At 38.9% G+C, this 27269-nt stretch overlaps 1 protein-coding gene across 1 annotated transcript; it reads left to right on the top strand.

Annotated features, from left to right (window-relative positions):
* The first annotated feature begins 5796 nt into the window (after window positions 1–5796).
* Window positions 5797–27269, top strand: LOC140244500 (kidney mitochondrial carrier protein 1-like). Its single transcript, XM_072324129.1, has 8 exons — window positions 5797–5868; window positions 8828–8975; window positions 16814–16994; window positions 20042–20143; window positions 23484–23608; window positions 23816–23969; window positions 25353–25433; window positions 26512–27269. The coding sequence occupies exons 1-8, from the start codon at window positions 5808–5810 to the stop codon at window positions 26551–26553; spliced, it is 894 nt and encodes a 297-aa protein (XP_072180230.1). The 5' UTR covers window positions 5797–5807; the 3' UTR covers window positions 26554–27269.

Genomic DNA, 27269 nt, shown 5'->3' on the forward strand with positions numbered 1-27269 from the left:
TCCAGCAGTGCCCTTTAACTCTTTATGTGCCATGGTGGAAACCCCAAGTGTGCCACATTATTCAAAGACACCAGCATAGTTATGCTTTGAGAAAACATTCTGTTTTTCAAATATATGTAACTTCTATAGATTTCTGTTAAGCTGGACATATAGTGAGCAAAGTTGTAAAGAAAATACCAACCTTTGCTTTGATGTAAATTGTACGACAAATCTATGATTGTTTTTCTGTCAAATGACCAGTAGCTACGTTACTGTAATGGCATGACATTTGCGTACAAAATAGTGACAAAAAACTGAGAATTCACACACAAATCCAGTAGGGAACCCATCACCACATATGAAAAGCAGGCTATGTATGAGAGAAACGAAAACATGAGAAACGCTTTCAGTGTACTGCTGCATTTGACGATTTATTGATCGGTTTGGACGGGTTTGTGCGTTTGAGCAGAATTTGTGAAGTTGGCACACCGTTGACCGAGTCGGGGATGTGTGAATGTGGCACATAAAGAGTTAAAAAGTACTGTACACACGATGCAATGATACAAGATTTTGCACGAGGTAAAAGATAGAGGCGCTCTATTCAACGAGGCGAAGCCAGGCGAAGCTGAGTTCAGTAGTGCACCTCATCTTTCACGTGGTGCAAAATCTTGTTCCATTGTACGAGTAAAGAGCATATCATATTTGTTCTATACAGCACCTCAGACTTCAAGGGATATGGTCCACCTATTCTTGAATACAGTGTACTGTAGTACAGAATTTCATGAAAGGGAATGGTTGTATTGTTTTGTAGCTCAGTACCGAGTCGTAGGCAAAAGCAAATGGTTGAAATTGTTGACAGTGTAAATATGAGTGACTAATTATGCACAAGTTGTGACTGATTGAGTGCATGTTGCAAAGGTGTACATTCTGACATCAGGGGTGTGCAATTGTGCAAAAATTTCATGAGTTATGATTATAATCCTCATACGGAAATGGGTGACAATAGCCATGCAATATCCAAATTCCTCGTGATATCAATTGCATGGCTCAACAGTGACAGCTTACTGTGGTACTTTTAACTGCATATTGCATGATAAGCTATTGAACAATTGGATAGCTAGAATCTTTTTAGGTGCTGTATAATACCAATCAGTAAGCATACACTGTTTATGTACCAAATTGCAGCAAAAGTACTGTTCAGGATCGGCCTACATGTACTTTTTCTTGGTACTTTACCCAGGGCTGCACACTAACCCATTTTTTCTGCCGGTCCGACATGTCTCTGTCGGACCGGTAGATGCCCCATTTTACCATTTTTTACCGGTCCGAACAGAAAACATACCGGTCAACAACGGCAACCTAAAAAAAAAAACATCAAATTACTTGCAAATTTATTTTCTTGTTTTTATGGACGTACCCCCCCCCCCCCATGTACATTTTTTTTTAAAACTTGAATTATTCATTGCACAAGAAATTACTAAAAAATGAGAAAAAAAAAATAGAATGTTTGTTCGTGAATTACAGTGTAAAATGATAATGAACAAAAATCAGATTGTATCATGCGTTTGTGACTTTTTCTAAACATCGCATCGGCGCACGAACTTGCTGCATATAACCTGCTCTTGGTGCTTAGCTGGATTGCGATGATTTAATGAATTATTTTAGCTGTGATATTTTCTGATGCACGCGATACAAGGGGTTCTTTATTTTTATCTCGACACTCTCTTCGCCTTTGTGCATGCGTTCTGAAAGGTACACGACATGCAGGGCCAAATTCCCAATCCTTTTTGCGCCCATTTCTACCTCAAATATCAGCGGGATTGTGACGATTTCATGAATTACTCCGGCTGTAACATTTTATGATGCACGCGCCAAAAGGGGTTGATAATGTGTCCTTTATTTTTTCCCTATAAACTCTTCGAATTTGGTAAGTGCGTTCTTAAAAGATGTACCACAAGGCCGAATTCATGATACTTTTTGCGCCTATTTCTACCCCAAATATGAGCGGGATTGTGACGATTTCATGAATTACTTCGGCTGTAATTTTTCATGATTCGCACGCCAAAAGGGGTTGAAAATGTGTCCTTTATTTTTTCCCCGATATAAACTCTTCGAATTTCTTAAGTGCGTTCTTAAACGATGTACCACACGGCCGAATTCATGATAATTTTTGCGCCTGTTTTTACCTCTAATATCAGCGGGATTGTGACGATTTCATGAATTACTTCGGCTGTAATCTTTTATGATTCATGCGCCAAAAGGGGTTGAAAATGTGTCCTTTATTTTTTCCCGATAAACTCTTCGAATTTCGTAAGTGCGTTCTTTAAAGATGTTCCACACCGCCGAATTCATGATACTTTCTGCGCCTATTTCTACCTCAAATATCAGCGGGATTGTGACGATTTCATGAATTACTTCGGCTGTAATCTTATATGATTCACGCGCCAAAAGGGGTTGAAATTGTGTCCTTTTATTTTTTCCCGATAAACTCTTCGAATTTTGTAAGTGCGTTCTTTAAAGATGTTCAACACCGCCGAATTCATGATACTTTTTGCGCCTATTTCTACCTCAAATATCAGCGGAATTGTGGCGATTTCATGAATTACTTCGGGTGTAATCTTTTGTGATGCACGCACCAGCAAAAATGGTTGAAAATGCGTTCTTTATTTTTCTCCCCATAATCTCTTCGCATTCCGTACATAAAGGGAAAACGACACGGCCGAATTCACGATCCTTTTTGCGCCTATTTCTACCTCAAATATCAGCGGGATTGCGATGATTTCATGAAGTACTTCGGCTGTATTCTTTCATGATGAACGCGCCAAAAGGGGTTGAAAATGTGTCCTTTGTTTTTTTCCCAATAAACTCTTCGAATTTCTTAAGTGCATTCTTAAAAGATGTACCACGGCCGAATTCATGATACTTTTTGCGCCTATTTCTACCTCAAATATCAGCGGGATTGTGACGATTTCATGAATTACTTCGGCTGTAATCTTTTATGATTCACGCGCCAAAAGGGGCTGAAAATGTGTCCTTTTATTTTTTTCCCGATAAACTCTTCGAATTTCGTAAGTGCGTTCTTAAAGGATGTTCCACACCGCCGAATTCATGATACTTTTTGCGCCTATTTCTACCTCAAATATCAGCGGAATTGTGGCGATTTCATGAATTACTTCGGCTGTAATCTTTTGTGATGCACGCACCAGCTAGAATGGTTGAAAATGCGTTCTTTATTTTTCTCCCCATAATCTCTTCGAATTCCGTACATAAAGGTATACGACACGGCCGAATTCATGATCCTTTTTGCGCCTATTTCTGCCTCAAATATCAGCGGGATTGCCATGATTTCATGAATTGCTTCGGTTGTAATCTTTTATGATGAAAGCGCCAAAATGGGTTGAAAATGTGTCCTTTATTTTTTTCTCTTCGCATTTCGTAAATGCGTTCTTAAAAGATATACGACACCACCAAAAATCATGATTCTTTTTGCGCCTATTGTTTCCTCAAACTTCAACGGGATTGCGATGATTTTATGAATTATTATTCGGCTGTAATCTTTATGATGCACTCGCCAAAACGAGTTGAAAATGTGTCCTGTATTTTTCTCCCAATAACCTCTTCGCATATCGTATACATGCGTTCTTAAAAGGTAGGCCTATACGACACGGCCGAATTCACGGTCCTTTTAGCGCCTATTTCTACATCAAGTATCAGCGGGATTGCGATATTTCATTAATTATTTCGGCTGTAATCTTTTGTGATACACCACCAGAAGGGTTGAAAATGCGTTCTCTATTTTTCTCCCGATAATCTCTTCGCATTTGTGCATGCGTTTTCAAAATTATACACTGCAAGCAGGGCCGAATTCGAGATTCTTTTGCGCCTATTATTGTTTACTCAAATTTCAACGGGATAGCGATAATATCATGAATTACTCTTCGGCTGTGATCTATATGATGCAAGCGCCAAAAGGGGTTGAAAATGTGTCCATTATTTTTCTCCCACTTATCTCCTCCCATTTCGTACATATGCATTCTTAAAAGGTATACGACACAGCCGAATTCACGATCCTTTTTGCGTCTATTTCTACCTCAAATATCAGCGGAATTGTGGCGATTTCATGAATTACTTCGGATGTAATCTTTTGTAATGCACGCACCAGAAGGGTAAAAATGTTTTTTATTTTTCTCCCGATAATCTCGTTGCATTTGTGCATGCGTTTTTGATAACCAACACGGCATGCAGGACTGAATTCAAGATCTTTTTTGCGCCTATTTATTTCCTCAAATTTCAACGGCATTGCGTTGATTTCATGAATTGTTATTCGGCTTTAATCTTTTATGATGCACGCACCAAATTAATGTGTCCTTATTTTTGTTTTCTCCTCTATAATCTCTTCGAATTTCGTACATGAACTTTTGAAAGGACGGGTGCACGACGCGGCCGAATTCATGATCCTTTTTGGGACGATTTCTTCCTCAAATATGAAAGCGGGACTGCGATGATTTCATGATTTCTTTTTTCTCCCTTGTATTTAATATCTCTTCACATTTTGTAAGGGCCGATTTCGTGATCCCTTTTGCGCCTGTCTTCATTATGAGACCATTCTGAACGAATGAAAATATTCATTTACTGTATCGCTGAATATAGAATATGTTTTTACTTTTTCTAAAAATCAGCACAGGTAAATTAGTTCTAACATGTCAACTGCCACGCAGCTGCGAAGCCGGGATCGGATGGATCTTGCGTTAAAAAAAAAAAATCATGAGTAAAATGACCCAGAAATGCGTGCGCTTCTATCAATGCTTCTTGTCTGGCATGACCGCCGATCGCAAGCAAACGAACAAACAAACGGGGATCGGGGAATTACAATCCATGCATTTCAACAGTTACATTGTACCGTACATCCTTTGCATGTATTGCATGGCATGGCAGTGCGTTTAGCAGCGCCAATGCGCAAGCGAGCGCGAATAAATGGTCGACCGCTAGTGCTCAAAACTAATATAGGTTTACTTTACAAATTGTAACGGTAGACATAAACGAAAACTTGCGTAAAACTTGTTGAACAGTGCAATATCTTGCATTCTGTTTCTCCCTGATCGGGGCTGATCTTTTTCTTTCTACTGACCCCGCCAATGCTTTTTTTTTTTTTTTTTTACTGGTCATGTCGGACCGGTAACTTGTGGATTTCCTGAAAAGTTACCGGTCCGACAGTGACTTTTGCCGGTCTTTGACCGTCGGACCGGCGCCAGTGTGCAGCCCTGCTTTACCAGTGTCTTGATTTGTTGTTCATAGTTTTTCTGTTTGAAGTATAACATAGAATAGCATATAGCATTTATTATCTTCTCTCTTTCTGATTTCCTGTTATCTAGGCTAAAATTCCTCAGTGGACGACACAAATCTCAGCTTGACAGAGAATGATATTTTGAAGCATTGACAATCTTCTTGACATGTTGTCACAGGGGTGTGGTGACTGATTTCAAGCACCCATGGATGCCATGCCTCTTCTATGATGGATGTCATCATTTCTCGACTCCACCTGACCAGATGCAATTATAATTGGCAGGTGATCCTTGGAAGTGAACGGAAAAAGCACAAGGAGATGAGACTTGGAGATATTTGAGGGAGAAAACAAGCCAATGGGTCTATGTTTCATGAGCAAACATGAGACACCCGTTCAGTATCATAACAAGCCAGAAATAACGTGACTTTACGCAAAAAAATTTTCTTATTAACCTGCCAGCAAACTGGTAGAATTGATTATTTGTGTTCACTGGCCTGAACAGTGAAGTATCCTAGGACTACTGATACATGTGTGTGACATAACCATGGCAACAAACTGGAAGCCATTTGTTTATGGCGGAACTGCTTCTGTTGTGGCAGAATGTGGTAAGTGAATGCAATGTATTGTATGGTGTAAAGTTAGGGTTGTCAAACAGAATACAGTGTTGCAAGAGATTGAAAGCGACACGCCCACTAGCTGTTTTATGATGCAATCAATTTTATGGCAGAAATTCTTAAACCATCATCACCTTAAAGTGTGGTGTGATAGCTTGAGAATGACAAGTTAAGTCAATAAAAGTTTTGGATACAATGTAGCATGTACGTAATTGGCGTTAAAGATGTATGGCACAACAGGCCAAACTTTACATTAGCAGATGAATTGGGAGATAGTGGACCGAATTCTGGAAAGCAAAGTGCAACATAAAGTTTATATGAGAGCACCTATAAACTCACCTATCAGACTAAAGACAAACACAAATGTTTTGTGGTTGTTATGCATGCAAAGTGCAATTTGATTTTACAGATTTCCTTTATATACAACGTTTGTAGCTACATGTATTAAAGGCAATACATTGATTGTAATAGGAGTTCATATCTTACAGTAAAAGTTCCATGTACATCTGTAGTTTCTATTGGAGCAGTCATGGAAGTCGAGGAAGTAGCAGTACCGGTATTCAAATATACTGTAAAAGCTGTATTTTTTTTTTTTGTTACAGATATTTTCACAAATAAGGAGGTCACAGACATATTTCCAAGAGTTTTTTTATGCCTCTGCCACGAAGTGGTGCCGGAGGCATTATGTTTTCGGGTTGTCCGTCCGTCCGTCCTTCCGTCCAACCGTCCGTCCGTCCGTCCGTCCTTCCGTCCGTCCGTAATGAATTTTGTGGACAAGGTAACTATCAAAACATGTTGAGGTATCCTAATGAAACTTGGCATGTATGTGTATTAGGGGGTGAAGTTGTGCCTATCAACTTTTGGGTGCACATGCTCAAGGTCAAAGGTCAAATACATAAAATTTCACTTTTTCCACCATATCTATTGAATGCCTGAAGATATTTTCTTGAAACTTAGTGTATACATGTATTACCCAATTAAGATTCTCTGGTGAAAGTTTGGGTCATGAGGTCAAAGGTCAATGGTCAAAAGGTCAGGGTCAAATACATAAAATTTCACTATTTCCACCATATCTATTGAATGCCTGAAGATATTTTCTTGAAACTTAGTGTAAACATGTATTACCCAATTAAGATTCTCTGGTGAAAGTTTGGGTCATGAGGTCAAAGGTCAAAGGTCAAAAGGTCAAGTAAAAATATCAAAACTTCTTTTTTTTTTTTCTCCATACCTTGGAAAATTGTTCAAGGTATCTTCATGGAACATAGTATATACATATACTGACTGGAAGTGATTATCTAGAGAAGGTAGGGTTCATGGGGTCAAAGGTCAGGGGTCAAAGGTCAAGTGCAACACTTCAAAATTTTACTATTTCCCTCCTATCATGCAATGCCAGCAGGGTTATTTTTTTTTTTACACTTAGTGTATGCATACAGCAACATGTGTAACGGTAACCTAATCAAAATTCTCTGGAAAGTTTTTCTTTTCTTCTTTGTTTGCCTCAAAGGCAAAAGGTCAAAGATCAAGTGAAAGTGCTGAACTAACTTTTTCCTCCATATCTCCGAAGTGGCTCAAGTTATCTTGAGTGCTGAACTAACTTTTTCCTCCATATCTCGGAAGTGGCTCAAGTTATCTTGAAACTTAGTACATATTATGCATGTTCTACCTGAAAGTGATTATCTTATGAATTTTAGGGTCAAGGGCCAGATGAAAATGGTAACAATTTACTATTCAATTCAGAAATTGCACTTTTTCTCCACACCTGTACCTTGAAAATTACTCAATGCCTAAATGTATGAATGGGTCAAAGTCGAGTTAAAGTCCTTAAATCCCTAGATACGTGCTCTCCTATTCATCCAATTAAACCTAGGTCAAGAAAGGTGAACATTCAACACATTTGTGACAAATTTGTCATTCCAATATTTTGCCAATTTTGTGAAAATGTAATCACACAGTGTCCACATGTACTATCTAGACCTATTGGGAAAATCATGCATTATGGCGGAGGCATACCAGTCGCCAAAGCGACATTTCTAGTTTTTTTTTTTTTTTTTGATTTGACACTGGGCTGTCGCATAAAGTGCAGTGATGCTAGACTGTTCACTCTGCCACTTAGTGCGATCTACAACTAGATCACATGCCAATAATTTTGCACACAATGTATTGTACATTTTTGACCCAATGGCAATTCATGAAGTTTGGTGCAATTATAATCTTTGCAAAAATATCAGCTTTTACAGAATTAGTAGCAGCACTCGTTGGCTACAATGTTATTTATGCTACCGGTAGTAGCCATGTGCTTAGAAAGGGATAAAGATAACTGAATTCAGGTACATCTATGTAGGTCAAACTGGAAAACAGAGAATGGCCAAGTGGACATTTTGATCAAGAGTACAGGCATGTTCATTTTTTATTTTTTATTTTTTTGATAGCAAGTCCTCTCATACTAACGCAGTATGCAATGAGCAAGAGATTATTAAGAAGAGGGGTAAAGGTTGAGGTATGAGTTTTCTTCAATTTGTAAGATCGCAACTGCTGATCTATAATTTAACAAACATGTCTGAAAAAAAGGAACCAGTCGGTATTTGCTCCAAGTTCATCGTGTCACTGCCAGCAATCAAGGACAGCCTGGTGGTATTGTCACTGCCCGGAAAGTAGTAGATGACAGGTTCGAATCCCATTAGTTCCTTTTTTCTGACATGTTTATTAAATTATAGATCAGCAGTTGCAATCTTACAAATTTTTGAAGAAGGAAATAAATTGAAGAAAGCTTACACCTCAATATGAAATCTTGTCTGTAAATTCTGTGTGAGTTGTATATACACAATTCTGTTGTAGATGCCATTGAAAACAAACTGTGTTTGGTGTATTGTGGTGTATATTACCATAATGGCCTGAGTTTGTTTGGAGAATTTTTTTTTTTTTTTGTGTCGTGAATCTTTCCTGCCTGTAGGCACCTTTCCTCTTGATCTGACTAAAACAAGACTTCAAGTGCAGGGACAGAGGCTGGAGGCAAACTTCCGAGATCTGAAGTACCGTGGCATGTTCCATGCTCTGAGAAGAATCGCCAAAGAAGAGGGGGTGCATGCTCTTTACTCAGGGTAAGTAATGTTTATTTTGTTTGACTTGTTTTTACCCAAATATGCCTGCGCTTTGAAATACGCTGTAAGTCTACGAGGCCACGGCAGTCTGATGCGTGATTAATTCTGTCATGCATGTCAGCAATATAAGATCTACAGTTTGGAAGAATTGTGATACTCTTGGACCTTCACTGGAAAATGACAGTCATTATCATGACCGAAGTTTCATTCTTTGTGATTTCAGATTTGGCAGTTACATTTCACAGTGGAAGGGGCTATTATTGACCAAATTTAACTTTGTCCACTTTCAGTGCAGTGTCAAGTCCTTTCATATCTTTCTTGAATGATTGTACTTAATATTTCTTTACATGAAATAACCGACCTCCACAACATACAAGATCTAAAAAAGCTTCATGATTGCTGTAACTTTTAGACATAAAATGGAGGGAGACGGAACCTTTTCAAATGAGGTGCTACATTACATTCAGTCCTGTCTACTCTCTGATGTGTATAAATATCAGAATTGAGCTAGAGTTAGTAACCAGTAAAATCATTAAACATTTACTTGACCTTGTCAAGCGGTTCTTTTGTGCAGCATTTTATATATATATATTTTTTTTTTCCAGAAATTTTCATGATTGAGAAACATTTATCTGTGTGCACAGTTAAGTTTAAACAGTGTGCATAATTCCAAGCTCAGAATACATGCTACACATCTATAAACTTGTGAAGATTTGGACATCATCCTTTTAGAGAGGATTGTATGCCCTTTAATGATGGAAAAGGGGGAGTAGAAAAGAACTTAACATGTACTGTATTTAACTGGGAATTATTCTACTATGAATTTGTCCTTGTCATCAAGCCTGTGTTGCAGTACACATGACCACCAACCTCCTCAGTTACCTGAATGCATGAATTGAAAGGATGCTGCTGGCTGCCAGATTGATTGTAGACATTATTATTATTATTTCGTCTTTCTTTTTTCTTTTCTTTTTTTGTATGAAAGCAATCTACTCATCCATTGTACAATGTAGTTCCATGTTGTGAATGAGCAGAAAAGAGGGTAATTTGTTATGATGTGTGCACACAAGCTAGTTACACACTGGCCTATAAAATTGAAATCAAAGGAGAGAATAAAAGCCGTCAGAAATAACTCTGTCAATAAGCCAGTTCGGAGTTCCACTTTGCGCATGAGCAGAAACAAGGTCATTCGGACCAACAGGCATGTTGGTTTTTAAATTTACTGGGATAAGCATCTGTCATGTAATGATTATTCATGTAATCCTTATAAATGCCGCTTGCCAGCACATCCACCTGACAGCAAAAGTGGTATTTGGCAATATCAATAGAAAGAGATTGTCAATACATCCAATGCAAAATAATGAAATGGATGCTTTCTCAAGTGTGAATTGACAGATCATTCTGCTCATCTGGTCTACGCAAGTTTATTCTTTGTTTGAACGGGATTGATGAATCCCATAAATTGTTACGTAAAGCTTATGCATTATGTCGCTCTGAAAACGAGTGAAGTGCCCCTAACCAACTGAGAAAAAAGAAAGGTCATTCGTACCAATGTGCCCATGAGCTAACTCCGAACTGGCTTATTACATTCATATCCTGAAGAACCAGAAGCAACGATAGTAGGCCTACAGCCAAGCCGTAGAGCTTGTATACTTCCAGAAGTAAAGAATTTCAGTGTTGATTGCACACTGCTATAGTAGTGTTAGCTTGATCCCCTTAGGCTCTTGCTCAACTGTTGGATCAGCTCTATTTCACTTGCTTAAACTCAAAGAACCAAGAGAAAATATTCTTCAGAGCTGGCCGTATCTTTTCGTGGCCTTCAAAGACATTCCTTAAATTCAATCTATGAATACAAAGTACACTGAATGCTTTCCAGGACCAGGGGATAAATTTAGAGTGTGTTGAGTGCTTTGACTCGTGTCACACAAATAAAGCAGTATTGTATGAACAGTTGCTGAAATCATCCTGTAGGCTTCACTTTAAAAGCTGATAGTCATCGGTGTTATGTAAGGCACACATTTGTTCACTTGTCCTCACTCTTAAAGGACAAGTTCACCTTCATAAACAGGATTGAGAGAATGTAGCAATATTAGTAGAACACATCATTGAAAGTTTAAGGAAAATCGGACAATCCGTCCAAAAGTTATGAATTCTTGAAGTTTTTGTGCAGTAACCACTGGATGAGAAGACTACTGCAATGTATGATGTCACATGCGTACAACAATATAAGGAAAACAAAGAGAATTTTACAAAATTTCATCTTTTGAAAGAAGTACACATTCCCTTGACTCGTTACCGACATATGCTATGGTTAATATTACAATTTGTATTCCCCCTGCCTTTAGAAAGAGGCAAGTCACATGCTCTTTTATAATGTGAAAGAAGTGAAAATATGTTGAATTTTCTTTCGATTGTCCAATTTTCCTCAAACTTTCACTGATGTGTACTACTAATATTGTTGCATTCTCTTTAAATAATCCTTATGTTTATGAAGGTGAACTTGTCCTTTAAAGGGATGGTATAGTAATGGTGAAGACAAGAATTGGGCTTTTAACTTTTTGTGAGATACCAAGAAACTGCTTTTGAAATAGTATAGAACATACCATTCGTAGAGGACTTCAAAATTTATTTGATGAAAATTGGTTTTGGAATGACTGAAACATCTTAGAACAAAGTAAAACAAAGTGATCGTAATAAAAGATGGGTCCTACCTTTTATTAGGATCGCTCTTTTTGGATATCTCAGCTATTTCAAAACTGATTCTCATCATAATAAATGTTGAATTCCTCTTGAGATTACATGCTCTTTCATATTTCATTAGAGGTTTCTCATCATCACACCAAAAATGACAGAAACCTGAAGTTAGGTCTCAGCAAAAACTATACAACCCCTTTAATAAGTATATTTGTATCTATTCAAAGATAGCGAGGAACAAGGAATAATTTACTGTCAGATTCCAATTGCCCAAATGTGATACAGAAATTGCCTGTCCGGATATCGAGTATTAGCAGTGTGTAGGAATATCTTGATCATGTACAGTGCATGTACTTACTACAGTTGTATGTTTGTGTAATATTCCACTTGGCTCATAGCCCCATAATGCAACACTATATGCAGCCAAAAAAAAATCATGCTTGACTGGATTTTACAGTTACTGATGAGTGTATGTGTAAGGGGGATGTTAGTGTATGTAGAATAAAGTCACTTGTCAGGATTGCTTATTCTCACCCCGAATACATAATTTCATCCAAATGGATATATCACACAGAAACATTAAACAAACTAAATATGTGGGCGTCAAAGCAGTGACAAAAACAATGTAGTACACATTGGATTACATTAATCACCTTGTTGGTGTTGAGATTTATTCAAAGTCACGCATCACAGCAACCAGTTTGTTCTCTTTTAACCATGAAAGATAAAAAGAGTTATTATACATATAATACGAATGACAGAGATAAGAATGTACTCACATATAAGTCCATTCTGATATTCAGTGAAGGGGATTGGGTCATGCACTACCAATACCATTCAATTTTCGCGCAAAATGCTCACAAATACAGTCCTCGTGGTCGAATTAACATGCTAACTGATGGCGAATCTTGTTGGAGCGCTCAGTCTATGAAGTGAAGAGGGGCCGCGAATGATGACTTGAAGACATCTCTGCGTTGAGTTGACTCACACATACAGTTGGGGGGGGGGGGGTCCTTGTCCAAATGAAAGTAACTTCGGGATTGCTGCACATTCTAAAAGCTGCATGTCTGGTCCTCAAAACACTAAGTAGTCATTTGACTCCTCCTTAGATCGACCAACATAATTATTACAGACCATTTTGAATGTACAGCAAAGCGTCCATAAAATATCATTCGAAACATCTATGCAGTTAGGGGGGGGGGGGTCCTTGTCCAAATGAAAGTTACTTTGGGATTGCTGCACATTCCAAAAGCTGCATGTCTGGTCCTCAAAACACTAAGTAGTCATTTGACTCCTCCTTAGATCGACCAACATAATTATTACGGACCGTTTCGAATGTACAGCAAAGCGTCCATAAAATATCATTCGATTAACAACTTTGAACTGATGTACAGTAGACATGACTTAGTTATATCAGGACGGAATTTGGTGCATAGATGCAAAAGGTTGAGTTTCTCTACTAAAGCATTTAAGTATAACAGCTCGGTCTCGGAGAAACTGGAACACGTCCTTCCACTTCACAGGGCTTGGGGAGGAGAGCAGGGAGGTGGGAATCCACCTCCCTGGGGAGAGAGACTGACCCAGTACCAACTCCAATATATACTATATATACTTTCCTGTTCCTACTATCCCATAATACTTATCTCTGGTATCGTACCCAAGCTTTCCTGACTAACCCTTCTCAAAGAACCTTTATACAAAAACTTTATACAAAAACTGACCATGAATGGTAAGGGAGAGAGAGAGAGAGACAAAGAGGTAGAGAGAGAGATAGGGGGAGAGAGGGGGAGATTGAGAAAGAGACTTAATACAAAGCATTTACATGTATGCTGTACTCTGGTTCTTTGTACGGCATCACAGGGTGGCAAACTTCAAAGTAACGTAGAACAATACCAGCCACTTTAAAGATAATAAAAAGTTTTGGTACCTCAAAAGTTTCCCTGAATTTCCGTGTTTCAGGTTAACCCTAATCAGGCTGGCGGGGGGGGGGGGGGGAGGGCGGAATCCGCGCCCCCCCCCTCTACGTTTCGCGCAATATCTTCGCAACGCGATACGCTCCTGCCGCGATGTTTCGTGACTTTTTTCTTTCAAGTATTGCGCAACTTTTGAGACCCGAATTGTTGCGCCCGCGCGTACCGTTTTGACGCGATGCCCGTTCTAAAAAAATTTGTCAACCCCAAAATTGCTCCAAAACGTGATTTTGTGTACAAATCCAATGCAAATTGTGTTTTTTCAATTAATTCACATAAAAATTTATATCTTCACTTAGAATGGCCGAAATTACTTTATTTTAGCATAATAATGCTTTGAAAAATGTCTGTGACAAATTTTGGCCAAAAAACAATCAAAAACAAAAGGTCAAAAAACAAGGAAATACATAAGAAATTCAAAAAACAATAAAATACATAAGAAATTAACTTCGATACAGATTTTTTTTATCCTATGTCTCAGAAGAATGATACAAGAAACATTTTTAAAAAGAAATTAGCTTAATTGGAGCATTAATAAGTGATTTAGAGCCCAAAACTGATTTTATGCCTAAATTACAATAATTAATTGATATAAAATATAAGAAAAATTTTTCGGAGAGAAGGCAACCATACATTATGATAGAATACGTCGCGGGCGTCGCGTGTGCCGATTTTCGGCGCAATTGCGCGTTCCATAGGCGAGATCTGAAGGGGGGGGGGGCGGAAACCGCCCCCCCCCCCGATATAGCATAGCCAAAAAAGCCCAGCCTGATTAGGGTTAAAGTACCTTTCATATAACTAACACTGTGAGACTTACTCACCCCAAAGTGCTCTCATTTCTTAGTAATCATGCAATTAACTGCGACCAGCAGCCCCATACGCATAGCGTAATGGGGCTTCACATTGTAGCATTCAGGATCATGACAGATTTAGTATGGCGGGTAAATATCAACTTAAAATCCAAAAAATTCTTCAATTTGAAGACTTACCAATTAAGTTGAAGTCTTGAAAACAGGCTTCGGGCAACGTTTGGTTCTGCCAATAGTCCCTTTCTTTTCGAATTGATGACTGAATGTGACTCTGTCGAGAGGACCTTGGGAGAGCTACATACACTGATTACTACGGCCAGCGCATACGCACACATCACATGCGAACAAATTTCAAATCCATGAATGGATAAGATGTTTGTGTGCGCATGCACTGGCCGTCAATTCAGTGTAGCTCTCCCAAGGTCCTCTCGACCGAGTCACATTCAGTCATCAATTCGAAGAGAAAGGGACTATTGGCAAAACCAAACATTGCCCGAAGCCTGTTTTCAATACTTCAACTTAAATAGTAAGTCTTCAAATTGAAGAAATTTTTGGATTTTAAGTTGATATTTACCCGCGATACTAAATCTGTCATGATCCTGTAAGCTACAATGCGAAGCCCCATTTAGCTATGCGTATGGGGCTGCTGGTCGCAGTTTATAGCTACTCAGTATGCGTATGGGGCTGCACGCTGCTGGTCGCAGTTATCATGCAATAATGGTTTCGTACAATATGTGTACTACCTCGCCGCCGTACGGCGGCGGCTCTGGTACGAAACCATTATTGCATGATTACTAAGACATGAGAGCACTTTGGGGCGAGTAAGTCTCACAGTGTTAGTTATATGAAAGGTACTTTAACCTGAAACACAAACTAAGACAAGGAAATTCAGGGAAACTTTTGAGGTACCAAAACTTTATAATTGTATTATCTTTAATGTGGTTTTCCATCTCTAAGTCACAGTCCAGTCATTGCCACTAAATCCACTATTCAAGTAGGGTGGCAGTACCTCTTTTGTTTCATAAACTCATTCACCCTCCAGGTTGCATGGTGGCACTATGTAATACACTGCGTACCAAGCACCTATTGTATCTTGGTAATGAATAGATTTCAGCTTTCTGGTTCTACAAACACTATGTACAGTAAAATGGGCAAGTTGCTCCATCACTTATATTACATGTCTTGGCATGAAAACTAATATATTCCAGCTTTCTGCCATTACAATCTCTACAGTAAAGTGGGCATATTGCTCCACCACTTTACATGTATGCTTTGGTGCACTGTATACAGAATTGTATTCAGTGATGGGCATTCTATTCTAGCAGGCCTGCGCTCATTAGTGGATATCTAGAATTTATTATTGTACCATCATGGACAGCAAATGATATCTATTCAATATGTACGTATGTATTGAAGAACCATATATCTAATGACCCAGTCCCTTTTGATAACGTTTAATCGTTACTGTCTAGCATGATGGTGGAGTTAACTGTTAAATGAGACTTATCTGGATGGTTTTCAGCACAAAATTAGGTTGGCATTTTTGCCACATACTCTGTAAATGTTACATATTTTATGTACATTTTGTGTCTTTATGCAAGTATGATATATTGAAAAGATGAGGCATGCGGGGGGGGGGGGGGGGGGGGGTAATGTGAAGGGGGCTTATAAAATGTGTAAACACCTGTGTGTTAAATAACCATATGTATGGGGCTGTCAGCCAGCCCTGTGTTAGATCTTATAGGACTGTAAGTCACTGCCATGATAACTAAATAGTTGTTTTGGTGAGTTTATCCTCCAGCTGGTCTTACTACACATGGCTGGAAAACAAAGGAACAAGAAAAAAGAAAAAAGAATTCTATTGTGTTATAGCAAAGCCTCATGCCATTTGAAATGTCCCTTGATCACTTGAAAAGTGTAAGGATAACTCCTGTAGTTTCTTGCCAAGTGTCAGTCTATTCACTGTATCCAGTACCTTGCAGTATGTTGTATGTAACATTGGTATTTTCAGTCCTTTTCAATGCTGTGTGTTAGTCTTTGATGTTGTTGTTATTAGTGACGTGTGGGATTGATGAAATTTGGATTTGCAGAATATATCCATACCAGTGATTCAGATCAACAGATACAATACTGTTATACATAAAAAGAGCATAATTGATCAAAATGAAAAAAGATTTCATCAGAATGTAATTTCACTTGAAATGTAGATATGTGGAAAACGGAGCTTTCATATTCATAGCTCATATTTGCAGAGAATATTCATATTTGCCAATTTAACTAACTTATACTCATGGTGATTGTGTGTTGACAGAATGTTCAGGAAATTGCATTAAAGTTTGGCTCTTTCTATCTGCACATTTGCCAGGATTCGACCAGCTGTGCTGCGGCAAGCCGTGTATGGAACCATCAAGATTGGCTGTTACCACTCTTTCAAGAGGGTTGTTGTAGATAATCCACAAAATGAGACACTACCAGTGAATGTTCTATGTGGCATGACGGCTGGAGCGATTGCATCGGCGATAGCTAACCCAACGGATGTGCTCAAGGTAGGTCAAAGTATGGTATCGTTTGCAGTCTGTGTACAATTAGCACGATTGCTTGTTTTTGAAAGTATACAGGGACACTTTGTACAGTGTATGCCTTGAGATGTCTTTAATATTCACAATAGTAAAGTCATTGTTGGTAATCCAGGGGTTGGAAGGGGATGAGGTTCAGTGGATTCTTGTTGGCTGTAGTCCTGTTTTTAATTAAAAAGAATTATGTGGCTCTTTGCTGCAAATGGCCCGGAGGTACTGGGACAAACAAGAAGGAATGAGTATAAGATGGGGGGATGGGTAAGATTGCAGCTTTTAAGACCTGAAGAAAAAAAATCACATCATGAGTGGGCAAACTGATTGTGTATTGAATTTTAAAGTAGGATGATACTGGAATGATAGCCAGGTAGAGACAGCTGTACACATGTTCACACCCCAGCACACACACACACACTCACTCACTCAGGAGGGTGTTTGCAGAAAGTTGGTGATAAATACCAAGACAAATAGCCAAAGACAGTTCAGACCCTTGACTGTACTTTAGGACCAAACCAGTAACATGTGTTACTTCAACTGTTTGGCTGTGAGTAAATTACCAACACAGGAAGGAAACATGTGACACTGTGTCTGCAGTATCTGGATTCAGCTGAGCCCCTGTCTATTGCTGTCATCTGGATTTTACAGTGTAAATATTGCTTGTTTATTAAAGTAGTCCTGTATTAAAAGAGTCATATGTGTACGTTCAAAGTACAGCATTCACCTCGCTCTGTTTCCAATTATGGTAACTCATAAGATCAGGTATTAGTCATGAAGGCACATCTTCTGTGTGTGTGTGATGTGTCCACATTTAGCTATTCGCAGAGTATGTGACCGGTGACAACGGTTTCAGGCAAAAGTCGGGCATTTTGAAAATTCATTTTTTCACTGAATCACATTCCCCATTTCCTAAGCTTTGCATTGATATAAAACACTCGCATTCTTTGGCACCATAAGTTGGCATGGAAAGCGAAATAAAATGCACTTTTTAAGTTGTTAGCCTGACAAAATTGCGAGAAAACGGGCTTTGAAGATTCACCTCTTTCTCAAAGACAATGTCCGAGCGGCGATGCGAGGTGAGAATCTCCCATCCGTACGATGGTGCCAATCGATGCTAAGCTCCGCCTCTAGCAACCACATCGCCTTCTGATTGGCTCACTGAGAGAGTCAAATTTCCCAGGCACCCTTCCTAGCAGCTCAGCGTATGGAGCCAAAAAACAATGCGGTTCGCTCGGGTTTGTTTTACCATTACGTCTTTGAAGATGGCGGATACGATAATTGCAAGTATGGTGTACATGTGTGTGGTGCACGCATTACGCAATGGCATCCACACGCCATGACCATGTGCATGTAACAGGAGCGGGTGGCGAATCCACACATTTACAAATCGCGTTTTCATTGTTGTTGATTTGACTTTATCATTGCCGACCCTTTTGAAGGCAGATAAATGACAGTGCTGGCAAAGGTCACGCTTCCTGTTTGTTTTGCTTTTACAAGCCGTGCATATGTTGCCTTGTTTGGTGGTATTAATTATATTAAAACAAACAAACAAACTACGACTCGTTAGTTTCGTGCGATCTTGATGTGTAGTATTTGAATATAGCTGGTTTCATGTGACCTCTCCTTTCCTCTCATCTACCTTCCCTTGAGTCAGTCTGCTGTCATAATTTTTACTACATGTACAAGTAGACTATTGTTTTTTGTTTTTTTTTTCACACGATTATGTCCTGCTACGTACATGATATTTGTTTCACTTCCGTTGTCGAACATTGCGGTAGAATAGTTTGGATAGAAAGCCAAACGAAGAGCACGCACTACAGCGTATAAACCACTTTAGCAAGAACAATGGAGCATGTAATCACATGCACGCGTGGACAAAGCATTCCCCAAACGCTGCAACTGGTGTCTCTAAAAGCCGAATTATGTAAATGTGCGCGACGCACCAGCCAATCGCATGCGAGACCTTGCGCCGTAGCAACGCTGGGGATATTGGCGCGGCGTTCAAAAGAAGCTCGAAACTGACGAGTGCAATGCAACATAGGGTGCTTAAAATTCCATTTTCGATAGGAAAAACGTAGTCTTATGCTACGAAATTTAGTATAGATGTAGAAAACATATCAAAGATTTGATTTCTGCAAAAAACCCAAATCGACAAAAATAATGGTAAAGATCTTTGTACCCCGCCTAGGAGGAAATTTGCTATTGCGACATTTGCCTGAAACCATTGTCGCGGGTCACATATTGATTCAGATGCTATTTTTGTCCAAACCTTGGAAATTCTATTTTCTCTCTTGTGGTACAAGTGAACATGTACAATAAGATAGATCACATGTAATCCCCATTACATCGCTAAACGAGTGATAAATATTAAGTTGATACAAATAGCCCATTTTGATGAAGTCTCTCAAACTGCCAATTTCACAAGGACATCTACAATAGGAGAAATAGAGAGATAGGATTGAGATGAGATGGAAGGAGGAATAGAATCGGATCCATGTGAAATGTTTATTAATAGAGATCCTACAGGTTAGGTTCCAGCAAAAACATACCGTGTACATGGTTGAGTTGTGAGAATGTTACGATAATTCATCACCTATTTCAAAGTTATGGCAGATTAATTGATTACTAATTATTCAATTGTTGCTGTCAGCAATAAAAATTTACATTAAGATCAGAATTCTAGCACACTCAAGCATGCATGTGAAACCTGTGATACAAAGTCAAATAAAAAAGACTACAGAGAGATAGAGAGAGCGAGGAAAGAAAAATTACGACACCATGGCACCTTTACATTGTTTTAAATCAACAGAAATTATAGCTTCTTTATATTTACTGATTAATATTTTTAGCAATTCTCAAGTCTGAGCATAATCTTTAAATGAAGATGAGTGATGAATAAGCATCTACCTATTAACAACTCATGTACTCGTCAAAATGCTATGCAATCTCAAAACTGTATTTGTACCAAGTATGCAGTCAGCCAGACATTTATAGCATCTTGTTATCCGGCTTTGATGACTCAGGTGCGTATGCAGGCCCAGAGTGCAAGCTTTGCCAATGCTGGCGGGATGTTCAACTCATTTGTGACAATCTACCAGCAGGAAGGAACAAAGGGTCTCTGGAGGGTGAGTTGTCTGTTAGTAACGGAAAGACAGACAGATGATGCATGTATACATGATGGCTTTACAGCTTCCTGGTAACTGATTCTTAGAGAGAGAGGCAGAGTCATTCCAAAGCCCCCCCCCCCCCTTTTTTCCTCTCCAGAATATTACAGCCAAAATACCAAGAAGTAGCTGAGTGATATGAGGTCACAAGAGAATGAAATGGGAAATCAGTTATTTCTAATGTTCTTATTAAACATCTAATCCCTAAGTACACCCTTTTCAGTGATAAGAACTCCCTAAAGTCACTCTCCATTGTTGCAGTCATCATGGTAACAATGCACTTGGTCATTCTGTACTCAAGGAAAATTCTCTGTAAAAGAAAGGTACTTTTTTAAAAGCATTAGTGTTAAAACCATTTAATTGTTGGTAGGTCTATCATGGTGTCCTTTTTGGCATATCAAATGAGACTGCCAGGACAAGGGGACTCTTGCGTATTTGTTGTTGTTGTTTTTTAAATTTACAAGCATGCATCAATTAGAGATCTTCACATCTGCATGGCTGTAATTATGAGAAGAGAAAACTGATCAATAAATGATTAATGGCATTTATGGAATGTCTTAATCATCCTTTTGTGGAGTCTGTAGGAATATTTTTAGATGAAAGTACAGTAGTTGTGATATAAGTTAATGACTGATGCCACCTTTTAGACCAGTGGTTTGAGGCACAAGATAATGATATTGCAACTTTGCTCATCAACCATGTACTATACAAATAATATGCATCAGTAAGGGCATTAGTAAGAATTACCCACACAAGGTACGTTCAGAACAGACTATTAAAACACGCATGAGGCAATAGCTGATGGTGTTTAAACTGTTTCGAAGGTACCGTACCAAGTGTGGGTAATTGTATTATTAAATGCCCCCAAAACATAATGTTTAATATTTGTTTTATAAAGTGGTAAAGCAGATCCTTGTCATTCAATAGAATTTTGCCGCACCAGCCATTTTTGCAAGTTAATGAAATGATGAAATCTTGCCCATTTACCTACATGTAGGCTTACCATACATTGTAACATGAAAGCACTAATGACTGGTCATTACACTGTGCTAATGACAGTCATAAGCAAATCATGTCTGAGGCTAAATAAATTATGCCTTGTCGTGTGTACGCTCTCCACCACTCATTTGATTAGGATTAACTTCATCATTTAATACAAATATCACATCTGTTACATGCTTTAGAAAGAAACATTTCAATCATAATTCTACTTTGATACACATATGCATCGCAGATGGTCTATATTTTTTTTTAGCTAAGCAAGTCGCTTCTATCATAATAATTCCAATTAGGATATGATTGGCTGGGGTTATAAGTATAGATAAGCAGTTCAAGATTTTTATTTGTAATGATATTACAGCTGAATGACAAGACCATGGCTGATTGGTGATGGTTGCTCCAATGGAGAATTGATTTTAACCCGTTCCTCCCGCAATTCTCTGAGAGCCCCCAAAGCCCCCAAACGAGATTGTTTTTGCTCGTTGGCAGAGAACCGAGAGGGTGGTATTAAATCTACATGGGCAAAAAAGCGGTACATGTATCCCCTTCCCACAGTCAACTACATGTTCCATTGAACAATGACAATATTGATCAGGCACAAGGTATGACTAGAGCGTGCGCTGATGGGCTCACAGACTCTTTTGTTTTACACAAAACAAGGCACATAAGTGGCGTCAGCGAACACCGAAATCTACCTGAGCTCTGCCTTGATTGCTATGTGCATCTTCATATGAGTTTTATAACGGACTACTGCATTTGAAAAAAGGTAGATGATGCTGTAACATACACAGTTTTCCTTCAGAAAGAGAACAAATGCTGGTAGAAGAAACTCTAATCTGTCTGTCAAATCCATTTTTCTGGGCAATATGACACAAATAAACATGAATTTAGGCCCCAAATGCAGGCACTCTTGTCTACGATTTGGGAAACTGGTATACCAAGTTCCCATTGTATATATCAGTTGCTGCCATGGGAACCTGGTATATGGTATACCAAGTTCCTATAAGAAACGGGTTAAAACAGGTGGTTTTTATGAGATGTTGTACAGTCAAGAGTGCCACATCAACACCAGACCACTGCATCAGATGCATAAACTTATTGAAGCAAAACTCAAGGGCTATAAATCCACAATTTGAAGCCATTGACCCTTGACCTTCAATCATAGATGTGAGTGCATGCTAACCTTGTTTGCAAAGGTCATAGCATCTGTCTAAAGCACTCCAAGACTGAACTCAAAAGAATGTCAAATATTTGTGACACTGGCTGTGACTTGCAAGATGCAGAATCTATGCACCATGCATTGTTCAGTCCAGTGGCAAAAGCATTGCTTTGACTGTTTTTGATGCTAAGGATGCTCCTCCTACACACACAAATCTGTCCTATTTCCAAAAGGTGGAATATCCTTGTTGCATCAGTCAGCATCATTTGTAGTGTCAATTACACTCTATGTCAAGATTCATCATGGTGTACATTATGTTGTGATTTGTTTCACAATCATTTAGTAAGCACTCACACTTCTCTATGAAAATTAGACATGTACTTTGTACATTGTATATTAAATCACATAGAGGCAAAAATTAGAGAGTGAATGATTGTAAAAGAAAGTGCTCTCACTGAGAGCACTCAGTCTCAGCAGAGAAGTCTGTGCCACCTGATACAGAGGCAAATCCTACAGTCCTGTTTTTAGTTGCTATTCAGATAGTTACAAGCGTGATTGAAATGGGAGTAAGCAAAGATGTATGAACCACGCATGGTGTATATTTATAGTGTAATTGCACTGGTGTTGTAGGCATGCAGCAAATTTATGAAACGGTAACGGGAAAGAAATGTTCTCTCCTCATCGTGGCTATGGTGCACTGTACAAATGGTGTGCAAAGGGGGAAACCCAGGAAATTGTACAAAAGAGGAAATGGAAAGTTGTAGAATTGTGGTTTGTAACAGCATTGAAATTATGAGTGAAACAGTGAAAGTGTTTGTTACTTCTCCAGTTAAATTTTTTGGCTGTTTACCACCAGTGTTGAGGCTTATACAATACAGCAACTGAAATTATAAGGTTGATTTCATGGGATGGGGTGGGGAAGAGATCGCTGACTAAGTCACTATAGTGTTGGGTGTGTTTAGCCAAAGCGAGTAACGAGAAAATTGTATTTAAAAATTTGCATGCATACATACATGTGTACATAGTGAGATATAAATGTGGGTGCTCAGTACCAATATCAAGATGTATAGAATGGATGAACTCAGTCTGATCCTGTTCATCTGAATGCTTACCGTACTTCTTTTCTGTCAATCTTACATACAGGGTGTGGTTCCTACAGCGCAGAGAGTTGCCATCGTGGCTGGTGTGGCTCTTCCGGTGTATGACTGGTGCAAGAAGACTGTATTAGACAGGAGATTAATGGAGGATAGCATTAGCTTACATTTCTTGTGAGTAACCACTTTTGGATATTCCACTTCTGTCTATTGTCTTTACTTTTTCTCTGCTGACTCAACAGACCCGTTTTGTGCACAATAAACAATGTTTGTTCGTATCACCCCTTTGACCATTGAAAGATAACCATAAATGCCACAATCACCTAAGAATGACTATGTGGTTTGTGAAAATTAAAGTGGAGTCATTGTCTATTGTTGCAGGTCAAGTTTCACTGCAGGCCTAGCTGGTGCCATACTCTCCAACCCTGTAGATGTTGTTCGTACCAGACTAATGAACCAGCAAAATCTCAGGAAGGGGATCAACCGTGCACCAGGGCACTACATCTATGCCAACTCCTTTGACTGCCTTCTAAATGTGAGTATGGTAGAAGTGGAAACTATGCAACTAAAAGTAAAATATTCAATTATTCGGCTGAATTCTTAACTACTGGGCACTATTTCATGAAAGTTGTCAGTCTCTGACAATAGGGGCTTTTTCGATTTCATGTCATGGACGTGGACGCCAACGTAATGACCTAATGACGAAGGAACTGCGCATGTTCCAACTTCTCCCGCACGTCCAACGACAGAATCGAGAATGCATCCTCTAAGGATTTCACATCCTCCTAGATTCAGGACAGGAATGACGTCATCGCTTGGCGCACCCATAATAGCCAGCCCCCCCGGAGGGGACAAGGCCATGACGTCACAACAGTATTGCGTGAACAGCGTGCACAAAAATAGAAATGGGTGATAGCACCGCGGACGTTACAAGTGCATGGCAGCCATTTGGAACCGCTGTAGTATGAGAATGGGGCGTCCTGGTCCACACAATCGAAGAGTCCCTATTTACCATAGTAACAGTCAGTGACCAGAGCTTCTCCGTCAATCAAAACCAAGGATTTTACTGAAATTGGCAGAGAATGACAGCATGTCAGGGTTTACAGCTTTCATGGAACAGTGCCCTGATCATTGATAATTCCAGTCAAATCTGACTAAAATTAAGAATGAGAGAGAGGAATGACTGCATAGAGATTATCTCATATGTATTTCTGACAGCATAACCCAAAAGACCTCATTAGCATATTAATGCAGATCTATGCATTGTCCCAGCACACAATGTTCTGTTCTACACACTATATCGCTGCAGCCACACTCTGTATAACAGATATTGTTGGTCTATAGGGCATGGTCTAGCTTGAGGTACTTTGATCTACTTGATTGTGCACTGTGGTTTCAGTGAGAAGATGTAGGGTTTCAAGCCTTGTCATGGCACATGTGTCATTGGGCAGAATTACCACCACTCCTCTCTACCCAGGAGTGTAAATGATTACCTGGCAGGAAACTGAATGTTAAAACATGCTTGGATTGAGATTGTGTGTGCCATTAACCCGATGAGGACGAGTCCCAAGTATACTCGGGCAAGTGTCTATGGGAAATGCATGTTGAAGCAGAATCAGTCTGTCCTCAATGGGTCAAGTAGAAAACTGACTGAATTTTCCCCAGTGAAGTGAGTACAATATATAGACATGTAAAGTAGATAGATGTAGGGACCAGCAATATCATACACTGTAAGTATTTTTACTACAGCTGTACCTCATTGTGATTGTCATGTAGTGTAGTCATACAAACTGTTGTGGGGAGTAAGATCAGTATTATGAGTGGTAGTAGTAGAAATGATGTGTTTGTGTGATTGCGTCAGGAGTGACAATGAATGTATTTTCTCTTTGTCTTATCATTTTATTCTCTTTCCCTCTAGACGGCAAAGTATGAAGGCTTCATGGCACTCTACAAGGGATTTGTCCCAACGTGGGTCCGTCTTGGACCATGGAATATCATTGTATCCTTATTTTTCACATAATACATGGCTATTTTGATATTTTGATCTGTATACAGTTTGTGCACAGGGTGGAAAAATGACAGATGAATATGAGAAATTGGTCATGACATGTTATCAAACCTTGATGACCTACCTCACAGAATTATCCCTAAAGTGGCTTAGCTGGTCTTTTACTATACACACTGATATTACCTTGAGACTGTATGCATATAGCAATTTAACAATAAAGCAGAAGCATCATTAAATTTTAACATGTCTATCACTGAATTGTTTTCAGGTTTTGGTTGGATTTTTTTTTTCCAAGAGTATCTCCATGACAGTCAATTTATTCTTTTTTTCCTACATGATATGAATATTGATGATTTTTGTTGGGAAAGGGCCTAACTATTATAAACAAAGGGGATCTCAAAGGCAAAGAGTGCATTGACATGGTTTCTTTGGTTGCTGCATAAATGAGGGAGAGCAGAGGCCGAAGTGATACTTGATTTCATATAGAGTGCTGATTTTTGTGGTTTGTGCTCAGATTGACGGCATAAACTGTCTGTTTGATTTACTTAGTTTTCAAGACGACATGCCTGGAGACTTCACTGTGCAGTGGAAATCACTGTCAGCTGTCAATCAAAATGTAAATATTAAAACAGCCTGCCAGACGGCCTGATCTCTTAATCAATTCAACCTTAGCTCTTAGTAACTTGATATTCACTTACCAGCTCATCAAAACAGGATGTCTGATCTTTTAATGATGACTTCCCTAGACTTGGTAGAGCCTCTTAAAGGTAATGATTACACTGGCACATTTGCCCATTTTTTTTTTTTTATTTATTTATTTATTATTATTATTTTTTTTTTTTTGGGGGGGGGGGGGGGTGGGAATTGTCAGCACTGAAACAAGACACAATGAAACTGATCTTGCCTATTAGAGACCCTTGTATAGTACAGGACTGTATGTGAACAAATTATGGCACAATTGTTTACCTAACAAACTTACATGGAACCCTTCAATGTATTTTTTTAAAGTTTTTCATCAACAAGCATGTCAAGTTTTTCTTTCCTTGACAGAATTTATCTGTGTTTTCAGTTCTTCATCACATACGAGCAGCTGAACCGACTTCCATTATGATGCTACTGGAACCGCTGGCCGGGACTCCTGGATTTGAAGCAGTGATAACAGGGAATTATGGCCGTGCTTCATTATTGCAGACAATGCTGGCAAATGTCACACCTCACAGCTGTATTAGTGAAGGCATCTCTTACTCATATCACAGCAGTCATTTGTGTCAGCTCTGAATGTAATAGAGTGAAATTCCTTTGGGATTTCTCTTTCAAAAGAAGCTGCCAGATTGAAGCAAACCAACAAAATTGCATTTGAGCCAATGGAACAGACTTGTGATATGCCACTGGTACACTTTCACCTCCATGTTATTATGTCTGCCAGATTCTGATGACAAGGTTGCCTCTCGTCAAGAGTGCATAATCCCTGCACTACATACACTGAGCATTATTAAAGTTATATTGCTGTGAAAAAATCATGCATGATTGACTGCAAAAGATTTAATGGCTTCATTGTTGGAAGATGGATGTTGGTCTTTGTTTAAGATGTTTAATCCATCCGTTATTTGACTTTGACTGAAATTAATATCGGTATTAAAGTAAGATAATTTTTGTACCACCATTAGTTATGCAATATCAGTAATCATTGTGTGTTTTTTATGAGCAGGCAGTAGAAAAAAACATAAATGATCCCATCATGTCCCACATGAGTTAAACATTCATTGTGCAAAATGCAGGGAGCTCTGAAAAACAAGAACCAACCCTAACAAGAGCAGCATGAACTTG

This window comes from Diadema setosum, chromosome 21 (assembly GCF_964275005.1).
Source record: "Diadema setosum chromosome 21, eeDiaSeto1, whole genome shotgun sequence".
NCBI classification, from domain to species: Eukaryota; Metazoa; Echinodermata; class Echinoidea; order Diadematoida; family Diadematidae; genus Diadema; species Diadema setosum.